This window comes from Carlito syrichta, unplaced genomic scaffold (genome assembly GCF_000164805.1).
Source record: "Carlito syrichta isolate Samal-C Ts95f unplaced genomic scaffold, Tarsius_syrichta-2.0.1 Scaffold315477, whole genome shotgun sequence".
NCBI classification, from domain to species: domain Eukaryota; kingdom Metazoa; phylum Chordata; class Mammalia; order Primates; family Tarsiidae; genus Carlito; species Carlito syrichta.
The window spans coordinates 835,541-847,553 of record NW_007259573.1 but is presented as its reverse complement, the minus strand read 5'-3'; the positions used below and the strand labels follow the sequence as shown (position 1 = coordinate 847,553).

General features: G+C 45.6%; 1 protein-coding gene across 1 annotated transcript in view; it reads right to left on the bottom strand.

Moving 5' to 3' along the window:
• The window catches only part of ITGB5 (integrin subunit beta 5), a 124,646-nt gene extending 112,757 nt beyond the window's left edge, over nt 1-11,889 (bottom strand). Inside the window, exons 1-3 of the mRNA XM_021706355.1 lie at nt 11,458-11,889; nt 9,549-9,698; nt 4,648-4,735 (exon numbers count right to left, since the gene is read on the bottom strand). Of these exons, the coding sequence (XP_021562030.1) occupies nt 4,648-4,735; nt 9,549-9,698; nt 11,458-11,889 (670 nt within the window). The remainder of the gene's footprint in view (nt 1-4,647; nt 4,736-9,548; nt 9,699-11,457) is intronic.
• Between the last annotated feature and the right edge of the window lie 124 nt (nt 11,890-12,013).

Sequence of the window (12,013 nt, the reverse complement as noted above, 5' to 3'; positions counted from 1 at the left end):
GCGGAAGGATCACTGGAGCCCAGCAGGCAAGGCTGCGGTGGCCGGGAGCAGCCACTGCACTCCTGTCTGGGCGACCGAGTGAGACTCCAACTCAAAAAAAAAAAAAAAGAAAAATGTGTCCCAGGAATACAATGTTGAATCCATTAATTCAATATATGTAGGTCAAATAAGAAAAGTCATCATTGTCTCAGTAGGTAATAAAAAGGGTTTGAATAAAATTCAAAATCCATCCCTGATTTAAAAAAAAAAACACATGAGAATCAAGGAGGAGGGAGGAAGATGAGGAAGAAACAGTGAGAATCAAAGATTAGAAGGGAACTGCTACATTATCACTGTAAAGGTTACTGATTTCAGACCCAGGCCAGTCCTTCCCCTCCTGCCTCAGTAACCTGGAGAGGGATCTCCCAAGCAGGCTTAACTGTAGTGGTGAGGTTAAGTCCATTGCCTTCTCTCCTTTCTCAGCCCCTACCTCCATCCCCCACCCCCCTACACTTCCATCCACCCCACCACCAACACACGTATCATTGGTGACACCTTTCTTTTCCTTCCTCTCTGAAATATCCAGAACAGATTACTTTAGGCCAAGAGAAAATTTGTAGGTTATTCATTTTCTCTGAATGAAAATTACTCTATTGTCCTCACAGCACTAAAAGACCCACTGGTCTCTATTCTGGCCATTGTTTTGAATATAAAGAGAAGGGGAGAGAGGTACATTGGATGGATGAATGGAAGGAACAGAAACCCAGGGCCATCAGTCTTAGAAAGAGGGTTATGATCTTGGGGGTGGGGGGGGAGAGTCAAAAAGATGTTAAAAGGAGAGAGAGTAAAGAAGACAATATAGGGAGGTGGGAGATTGCTCTCTAGTACCACTGAATAATATAAAAATATTATCAGAAGACAATCAGTAGTGTTTCTATAAACTAACAATGAACTATCTGAAAGGAACTATCTGTACGCCCATGTTCACTGCAGCACTATGCACGATAGCCAAGACATGGAATAAACCAAAGTGTCCACAGATGGATGAATGGATCCAGAAAATGTGGTACATACACACAATGAAATGCTATTTAGCCTTTTAAAAAATGAAAAAAAGCTGGGCTTGGTGGCTCAGCCTGTAATCCCGCGCTTTGGGAGGCTGAGGTGAGTGGATTGCCTGAGCCTGCGGGTTCGAGACCCGCCTGGGCAACTTGGCGAGACCTCATCTCTACAATAAATCAAAAATTAGCCAGGCGTGGTAGTGCACGCCTGTAGTTCCAGCTACTTGGAAGGCTGAGGTGGAAGGATCACCGGAGCCCAGCAAGTCAAGGCTGTGGTGGCCGGGAGCGGCTACTGCACTCCAGTCTGGGTGACAGAGTGAGACTCCAACTCAAAAAAAAAGAAAAGAAAAGAAAAAAAATTTCATCATTTGTGACAACATGAAGGAACCTGGATGACATTATTAATCCAGGCAAATAAAGAGAAATATTGCATTATCTCAGTTATAAGTATATGGAATTTTTAAAAGTTGAACTCACAGAAACAGAGTAGAATGGTAGTCACCAGAGGCTGGTTGGGGTGGGGGGGAGGTAGGAAGATGGGTAAAGAATACTAAGTTTTAGTTAGGAAAGATGAATAAGTTCTAGAGATCTACTGTATAGAACAATGATTATAGTTAATAAAAATAGACCAGGCTTGGTGGCTCAGCCTGTAATCCCAGCACTTTGGGAGGCCGAGGCAAGTGGATTGCCTGAGCCTGCAGATTCGAGACCAGCCCGGGCAACTTGTTGAAACCTTGTCTCTACGATAAAAATAAAAAACTAGCCGGGTATGGTAGCATGAGCCTGTAGTTCCAGCTACTTGGAAGGCTGAGGCAGAAGGATCGCCGGAGCCCAGCAGGTGGACGCTGGGATGGTCGTGAGCGTGCCAGTGCACTCCAGCCTGAGTGATGGAGTGACTCCAACTCAAAAAATAATAATAATGATGATGACGCATTATATGCTGGGTGTAGTGGCTCACACCTGTAATCCTAGCACTTTGGAAGGCTGAGGTGGGAGGATTCTAGAAGCCAGGAGTTCAAGAACAGCCTAGGTAACATAGCAAGATCCCTCTGTAAAAAATAAAGAGTTTAGATTTCTATACTCCTACTAATAAGTAGTACTTGACATCCCACCTATGACTGCAATGAACTCTAGCCGTGTTTAAAATACATATTTAAGAAATGGGCTGGGCTCGGTGGCTCAGCCTGTAATCCCAGCACTTCGGAAGGCTGAGGCGAGTAGACTGACTGAGCCCATGGGTTCGAGAACCACCAGGGCAGCTTGGCAAGACCTCGACTCTACAATAAATCAAAAATTAGCCAGGCATAGTAGCACGTGCCTGTAGTTCCAGCTACTTGGAAGGCTGAGGCAGAAGGACCGCCTGAGCCCAACAGGTCAAGGCTGCAATGGCCGGAAGCATGCCACTGCAGTCCAGGCTGGGCAACAGGGTGAGACTCCAACTCAAAAAAAAAAAAAAAAAAGGAATAATAATGTGTTACAGACTTGAAACTTGCTAAGAGAGAAGATCTTAAATACTCTCACCACAAAAAAAAAAAAAACAATGTAATGGATATGTGAAATAGTTTGATTGCAGTTATCAATTCAAATGTATACATATAACAAAACATCATAATGTATTCTGTAAATATATACAATTTTACTTGCCAACTATACCTCCATACAACTGGAAAAAGAAAATAAAATATAAAAAAGTAAAAGAAAAGAAGTATCAAAATAGAGTAAAAAAAGGACATCTTGAAATGCTAAAGTTTTCCTAATTTGCCCTTTTGACCTCCCTGCTTCTCCTTTGTCACTAGCAGAAAAAGTCCACAGAAATCATAAAATGGCAAAAGAGTTGGCTGGGCAAGTTGGGGGTGACCAGGAAGCTGCATTGATCACCCCAGGGACATTAGAAGGAAGAAACACCAAACACGATAGAAATGGCAGCTGGGACAGAAGGGGAGGGGGAAACAGACAGGACCTAAGAGGCTGGGAAGACAGGAAGGTAGGCTTTGGGAGCCCAAAAATTTCCATCAGTCAAGACCTTGGGCCTCCTCATTTTCATCTACCTCACCCAGGAGGCCCACAGCAGGAGTCCCCCTGGTGCTGCTGGGACCCACCCACTGTGCACTTCAGCAGGAAGGTTCAGGCCCAAACACAGTCCAAGAAGGTCTGAGAACACAACCTACTGGGAAGCTGGGCCTGCCTGCACCCCCTCACTGACAACCTCCTAATTTTAAAATGAATTCACTCAATAAATTTTCAAATAGGCACTTAAGCCTTTAAAAACAAGAGTATGTATGGGAAATCAGTTGCAGAACACTGGCACCATTTTTTTGGTCAAATCCCTTTACCTGCCAGAAACCACCATCCGAAGAGGGAAAATAAAATCTAAAAGTTACTTTCCTCAATCTTATCAAATATAAACTCACACTCTTGTGGCATATGATTTTCTTTGATGTAGAAAATCATTTCCATAAAATTGTAACACCTGGAGCTAGGATTGCTTTAAGATGAGCTAGTTAAGTCACTCATTTTGTAGATGAAAATGTGAGAAAATGATGGTATATGACTTGAAATAAGAGACCTATCTACAAGAAAGAGTTCAGAGGGGTCCTGGCCAGCAATTGCCCACACAGGATGCCTGCCTAGTGGTCCCTGCACCATCCCAGACACAGGCAGGGTTGTTGTGACCCACTGAATTCCAGGGTCCTTTGGAGGGACGTGTCTTTTTTTTTTTTTTTTTTTTTGAGTCAGAGTCTTGCTCTGTCGCCCAGGCTGGAGTGCAGTGGCACACTCACAGCCACTGCAGCCTCGACCTACAGGACTCAGGCACTCCTTCTGCCTCAGCCTTCCAAGTAGCTGGAACTACAGGCATGCACCCACATAATTTTTTGATTTATTGTAGAGACGAGGTCTCGTCATGTTGCTCAGGCTGGTCTCAAACCCCTAGGCTCAGGTAATCCTCTCACCTCCACCTCCCAAAGTGCTGGGATTGCAGGCATGAGCCACCGTGTCTGCCTTGGAAGGACATTTCTAACAGCCCTTCAGTCAGAAAGGAATTTGAGATTGAAAGGCCTCACTTAGGATTCTGCTCAAAGCCACATAAATTCATAAACCATACTTTCTAATTATCAGAGCCGCATCACTGAGCTCTGGGAACTTGGCTTGGGACAATAAGAGCTTCTCAGTTCTGAGCCAGACCACACTGGGTTTTGGTCTTCTGGTCTACCAGTCTAAAAGACCTTGAACACACTACTAAAGAGGCTCAAAGGATATGACAGTCACCTACATGGTATGAAAACATGGTGAATAATTGTAAAAAAAAAAAAAATTAAGTCGTGTTGCACTACTAATTAGTTCTACTATTATCAAATATTCAGATGCAATAGCAAAGTAGTTTGACTGCACTCACAATGACTGCCCTAAAATTAGGTTGCTGTTGGGACAAATTAAAGTTCAAAAAACTCTGCACTAAGCACATCCTAAAAGTGGAGCACTGGACTAGGAGATGCTAGAGATATGCAGGTGAATGACCCAGGAGCTCACAGTGCGCCAGGTACCAGGCAGGAGCTCCAGGATCCAAAACCATAGGCTGTGTGCTGATATGCCACAGTGCCAGAGTTACTCCCTTTGGCATCTCTCTTCTCTCCACCTATTAATATTTCAGAGAGTTTGTACTTGGATGGATGAGTCACTCGGCACCAATAAGCATTCTGAAAAGGAAGGAAGCAACGAATAAAAAACTAAGTAGCTGGAGTTCACAAATGTCAGAGTGCTGTGTCTAGGTCACAGAAATAGGTGCTAGCAGCCCAGACAATGGCCACATCTCATCTGGGTCGCTGTTTACATATTGACTACTCCCAGCTCAACTTCAATTCCCTATAGTGCTTTTGCTTAATGTCCACGAAGCCTGGGGTTTACTGCAAACTGTAATCTAAAAATATGTTCTCCTTCCAAAACTCATTGACTCACCCCTCTCTTTCATTAATCATATCCAGGCAGCCACCATGTCCGGCTGATCATTCCTTCAAGATGTACGAAATGTTTATCTTAATCCAACCCTTCCTGCCTGTCCCCTCCAACCCAAAAAGCCCAAGCCAGGCCCTCTGGTCTAGATTCCTGATATTGCTTCCTGGCTGGCCTCCCTCCATTCAGTCTTTCTCTGCTTCTGTGGACTCCATGTGTCCAAGGTCAGACAACAACTACTGAAGCATATGTCTGCAGTTGGAGTTTTCTGATTCAAAATATTCAGTGGAATAGCACAAGTGCAGAAGTACAGAAAGGACTGAACTTTCTGGCTTGAAGACGCAATGTCCTGCAGCACTTCTCCCCATTCCCTGAACTAGGCCTCCACATTTGTCACCCAATAAAGATTTTCAGTGCAGAATCTAGCAACTAAATGTAACATTTGGACATATGACTATTTAGTTGCTAGATTCTGCACTGAAATGGAAATATGCCATAGGAATATCAGTTCTTATCTTAGACAGCCGTTCTGAACATCAGACATCTGCAGAATATTCAATGAAATCGGCTTTTACAGATATGACTTCTATATATATTTTTTTTTAGTTGGAGTCTCACTCTATCTCCTTCCAAAACTCATTGATTCACCCCTCTCTTTCATTAATCATATCCAGGAAGCCACCATGTCCGGCCGATCATTCCTTCAAGATGTATGAAATGTTTATCCTAATCCAACCCTTCCTGCCTGTCCCCTCCAACCCAAAAAGCCCAAGCCAGGCCCTCTGTACTCCAGCCTCTATCTCCCAGGCTGGAGTACAGTGGCACGCTCATGGACACCTCAGCCTCGACCTGCTAGGCTCAGGCGAGCCTTCCTCCTCAGCCTTCCAAGTAGCTGGAAGCACAGGCACGTGCCACCATACCCAGCTAATGTTTTTATTTATTGTAGAGACAAGATCTCACCATGTTGCCCAAGCTAGTCTCAAACCCACAGTCTCAGGCAATCCTCTCACCTCCACCTCCCGAAGTGTTGGAATTACAGGCGTGAGCCACCATGCCCAGTGACTTCTATTTTTAAGATACCAATTCATACGATGGGTTACTATACACTTATAAAAAATGAGCATGGTCTCTGTATAGTGATATGAAGTTTACCCCCAATATATTACTAAGTTAAAAATTAAAAGCAAGATAAATAACAGTATGTTTAGTGCTGCCTTTGAATAAAAATAGGGAGGGATATTTGTAACACCTGCATAGAAACACTCTAGCTATATAAGAAACTTAATAGGAATAAGTTGTGTAGAAAAGTGAGTCAAAAAAATAACCTGGGCTTATGGGCAAACAAGAAAGAAAAAGAGATTTCTCATGGGATACTAGTTATGCTTGTGAAAACTATGTAAATATATTATCTATTAAAAGTTAATTTTTAAAAAGGCAATTGATCGCCTGTATGGACTGCCTCCAAAAACCCTTAACTCTGTCTAATCATGGGAAAGAACATCAGACAAATCCTAACAGTGGGACAATCTACAAAATCTCTAACCAGTCTTCCTCAAAATTGTCAAGGTCATCAAAAATAAGGAAAAGACTGAGAAACTGTCACAGCCAGAGGAAGCCATGGAGGACATGACAACTCAATACATTGTGGTATCCTGGATGGGATCCTAAAATAGAAAAAGAACATTAGGACATTAGGCAAAAAGTAAGGAAATCTAAAAAGCTGATGGACAGCCGGGCTCGGTGGCTCAGCCTGTAATCCTGCGCTTTGAGAGGCTGAGGTGAGTGGATTGCCTTAGCCCGTGGGTTCGAGACCCACCTGGGCAGCTTGGCGAGACCTCATCTCTACAATAAATCAAAAAATTAACCAGGCTCGGTGGCTCAGCCTGTAATCCCGTGATTTGGGAGCCTGAGATGAGTGGATTGCCTGAGCCCGCGGTTTCAAGACCCACTTGGGCATCTTGGCGAAACCTCATCTCTACAATAAATCAAAAATTAGCTGGGCGTGGTAGCGCACGCCTATAATTCCAGCTACTTGGAAGGCTGAGGCGGAAGGATCGCCGGAGCCCAACCGGGAGTGTGCCACTGCACTCCAGGCTGGGCCACAGAGTGAGACTACAACTTAAAAAAAAAAAAATGCTGATGGACTTTAGTGAGTTATAGTGAATTATAATATATCGATATGGTTCATTAATTGTAACAAATGTACCATGGTAGTATAAAATGTTAATAACAGGCAAAACTGGGTGTGGGGTATGTGGGAACTCTTTGTATTATCTTCTAAATTCTTCTGTAAATCTAAAACTTTTCTAAATTTTTAGAAAGCTTTTTAAAAATGCTATTCAAATCATGGGGGGAGGGGAAGGAACAACAAGTACCCAGCCTTGTGGCTATGTCAGGAACCTAAAGGTAAATGGCCCAGGTTAATTCACCAAGGCACCTGCACCACCCAGTCTCTCTAATAGAATGGGCCATAAGAGTAAGGGAAGGAGGGGCTAATTCTGTTCCACCCAAGGGATGCAGGGAGGAAGGGGGAACTTTGGGCTGGATGAGGAGAGGCACAAAGACTTTCTGGGCATGAAGGATTTGTTCTGTCATTTGTTGGCTATATGATCTTGGGCAAATGACTTCACCCTTTCAGATCTCAGCTTCCTCATGCAGACAATTCAGAGGATGGATCAGATAGCTCTATCATGAAAACCAGCTCAAAAAAAAAAAACCTGACACATTACAATGGGGTCTTTCCCGGGATGCTTTCTTCCAAATAAGCCACAAGCTCAGTCCCTGACTTCAAGGATAGCTGTAGAAGGCAGTGGGGAGGTGAGGATGGAGGATGGGAAGGGTTTCCCCCTTCACCTACCAATCACTAAGACTCATGTTCATCTATTAGTTATTCAACAAACATGTACCAGGCACTGTTCTAGGCATGGAGGACACAATGATGAATAAACCAGACAAACTCCCTTCCTCAGGGAGCTTATATCTTGGTTAGGGGAGAATTCTAGTTGGAGGAGATGAGGGAGACAGTGAACAAGTTAAGTTGGTACATTAGATGGTGACAAATGCTAAGGAGAAAAATCAAGGAAGGAAAGGACATGAGAAGAATGTGGGGAGGAGGCTGCAGCTCTAGCTGGGAGCAGCCAGGAAAAACTTGGCTGAGCAGAAGTCACTGAGAAAAGTTTTGCGGTGTGGAGGAAGCCAGCCATGCAGATGTCTGGGAGAAGTGTCTTCCAGGCAGGGGGATGTAGTGGTGAAGCATGGTTGGTACACTAGAAGGACTGGGGAATCGGGGGCTGCTGGAGGGGTGCTGGTGTTGCTGGAGTGAAGGATGCCAGGAGAAAGTGGCAAGGGAAAGTCAGGGAAGTGAGGGAAGAGTTCACAGAGCCGCGCAGGCCACTGTGTGGACTCAGGGAAGTCACTGAAGGCTTTAAGCAGAGTGACATAATCTGATTTGAGCTTTCACAGGATCACTCTGAGTGACAGCCGAGAATAACTAAAGGGAACAAGTGGAGAGGTAGGTACCAGCTCTGCAAGAGACAAGCAACCACTTCTGGAAAACTCTGGCTGAGAGGGGAGGGAATTCAGTAAAGAGAGTAAATAAAGGGCAGGTTACACCAAGCATCCACCACAGGGGATGAGTCAAGCTAGTCTTGGAGCAAACTTCATCATGTGGCCCAGGAAGCGAGGCCTGCATTCAGTAAAAGCAAGAAGCTTCACAAACAAGTGGGTGCCCCCCAATAAAGCGATCCTTGACATTTATAAAGTCCATTAATCCCATTCCAAATGGAAAGAAGGAAAACAAACCATGGCAGTCGGTTTCCCAAAGCCCTTGCCTCCAGCCAGCTGAAAATACCTGTGAAAAGAGACCCTATCCCATTAACCCCGCTGCACACTGCCATGTGAAAGAGGTCTTATTATTTAAGTACTGTGTAATTGTCCCACATTACTGATATCGTTAAAACTGCTCAGAATATTTCCACGACCAGGCTGAAGAAGAAAAAGTAGTTACCAGGGCAGGCAGGCACAAAGGGCCTTTTGCCAAACTACTTAGATATTTTAATTCCCCGTTGCCTCAGTAGCTAAATAAGCATGGAGAACAAGCCGGCGAGGAATACTAATTAGAGCTAATTAGACCCTGCCCTCTTCTGCCTCAATCCCCTTTATAAAAAGCCCCCCTGACTCGAAGATGATGGAGTTAAAATGTAAACCTATAGGATAAACAGCAGCCTACAAACCAAGTCCACTGTTTGCATTTCATTGTCCTGTCAGCTCTAAACCTGTGCCTGGTTTATTCAAGAGAATTCCAATAGCCCCATCACAGACCATGAAAAATGCGCTGGTCAGTGAGGGGCGCAGTAAGGGTAAGGGTGCTGCCAACATGAGCCCACAGAATAAAAGAAAGGGCTCTCTAGGACCTGCAGGGCATTTAATGATTGTTGTTAAGAGAAAATTTTATTGCTTAAAAAAAAACTATGACAGTAAACATGACTCCAGTCATGCAGCAGAATCAAGACCATGTTCCTCCCTGTCTGAAAGGGCAAGAGCTGCAGGGAAAGGTCTCACCCCGATGCGACCCCCGGACTTCCTTCTCTTTGCATTTCCCTGGAGACCTATGAGAACATCGTGATGGGCACTGGTTGCCAGATGGGTGTTTGGAATCCGCTGATCTACTCCAGGCTCTGGAGTGATTATATTCCCATTTAAAAATCCTTGCTACAGTATTAAAGTTTGAATTAGGGCCTGAACGAAGTTTCTGTTTGCTCAGAACCCTCCTCCACTCTGGTTTTATGGGAAGACGGCGTCCTAGGGTCCTATTTGGCGGCACTTGGCTACGGGTTAACAAGGAAAACGGGGTAGGGTGGGGTTGTCAACCCACCAGGGAATTGTTTAAAATGAGTCCCTGACACCTAAGGTCAGTTTCCTGCTGAAATTAGTGCAGAGATGAAAGTGTGGTTAAAACATTCAATAGGCCACTGGTCCGGGACACCCAGGCAGGCATGGCCCTGAAGGTCACCTCTTTCTTTTCTCTGGGCAACTAAGTTTTTTCTTTCAAATCATGTTCCTGGTAGCAAGAGGAAAACACACTCTGAATAAAGTAACTATGATGCTTCGAGAAGAAAAGAAGAAAAAGGAAGGGAAGGAAGAGAAAAGAAAAACAGAACGTTGAAATTGGCTCAGCAACACTGGGAAAGTAGGAGAAATCACACAGACGTGAGCCGGCCCCTTCTGACCCTGAGAAGCTCCGGGGTACTAAGAGGGAGGTGGCAGGTTTGAAGGCCAGGGACTCAGCTTGTCCTACCACCACGCTGCTGAGGGGGCTGGCTGAGCTTTATGGGAAGTGGCAGAAGAGAAGCCTGTGGTCACAGAACGAGTCAATGGGAAAAGGGAAGCCCAGAGGTGTTGGAAATAAACCACCATGGCTCAATGCTTTCCCCCTAAGCTAAGTCAGGTAGGAAAAGGTCCCAGGATCAAAAAGCCACAGTCCCCGGTCCACCACTCCCAACCCAAGGAGGGAGAGGGAGCAAGTCACTTAGCCCCGTCGCAGGCATCCTAAAAATGGAGATAATTGTGAGGAAGTATATGAACGCGGAAAAAGAGAAATCACCAAGCAAATGGAAAATAATATATTTTTAAAATTCTACACGACTGAAAATACTTGCTTTTTTTATGAGAATTACAGAACGTCAAGCTGGTAGAGAACTTAGATGCCATCTCCTTTAGCAGTTTCCAAACTTTCGGACTTCACAGAACACAGATGTAAAAAGAAAACAAACAGAAACAGAGAAGGGAAAGTAATATAGGATTGCCAGTTTTCTTTATTTTGCCAAAAAGTAAAAACTACCATCTATCATCACTAAAAAGTATTAAAAGAAAAAGTTCCCGCCAAAAACCAAAAAGGACATGATTTCAAACTAAAGGACAGTCCTTGTGAAGCAGGGGCTGCTGACAGTGATATAGTCCTGTGTGTGACATGCCACATCGTCCTTTCCTTTGCATTTCCCTGGTACTCATGGAAATATAGTGATGGGCACTGGTTGCCGGATGGGTATTTGGAATGCACTGATCTGCTGCAGGCACTGAAGTGATTATTTTCCCGTTTAAAAAAATTTTTAAAAACAACTTTGCTACAGTATTGTTTGAATAGGGCCTGAACTAAGTTTTTGTTTGCTCAGACCCCCTCCTCCCCTTTCAAACATCAACGACCACTGCCTCATGTAAATGAGACATCTTAGGGGGAACAGCCTTCCCACCCCTCGGGCAGCCAGGCAACCACTTGGCTCACAAGAGCAATCAAGTATCTCGGCTCGAAAGTGAATAGAACACTCCAACACACAATTATTTCCTAAGGGAAAGGAGGAATGGAAAAAGTTTGCATCCCAAACAAGTGCATCCTTCCTCCGGGGCCTCCTCACTGCCACGTCCAGCCCTCTCCCAACTCTGAAAGCTTAAAGCAGGTAACAGGACTCCTCACAAAGCAGCCCCCCACTTGGCAGTGTCGGGCAAAGGCAGTCTCAGCAGCCCTCGTTCGCTGCTCCGGTATCCTCCACAGCTGGGGGAGTGTGAGGCTTGGAATGTCTGTAAATCGCGGGGCAAAGTCAGGCGGAAAGAATCTGATCCGAAGTCCCAGGTGGGGCCATGGCTTGGGACGCGGGTCTCGCCTCGGGTTTGCGGTGACTTGGGGGGAGGACGCAGGCGAGGGTGGGTGCGTCTCTAGAGGCAGGCGGTTGGCCCGGGAGCAGTGAAACTCCAGGGTTCGCCGTGGGGCCTTGGGCACCCGCAGTTTCAGGAGACGAGCCGTCTGGAGTCGCCGTGGCCCCGCGCTTTGGCTCCAGGGACGACTCGGGGTCGGGTCCCCAGTCTCCCACCGCCCCTCGCTTTCCCGGGACCGGAGCACCGGCGGCATCACTCCTCGTGTCGCAGCAGCCCGCCCGCCCCCGGCCGGCCACAAGGGCCGCTTTGTGCCCGCGAATGGAGAACCCTGGCCCCAAAGCCGAGCGGGCGGCGGCCCTCCCCGCGCCCAGGACGCG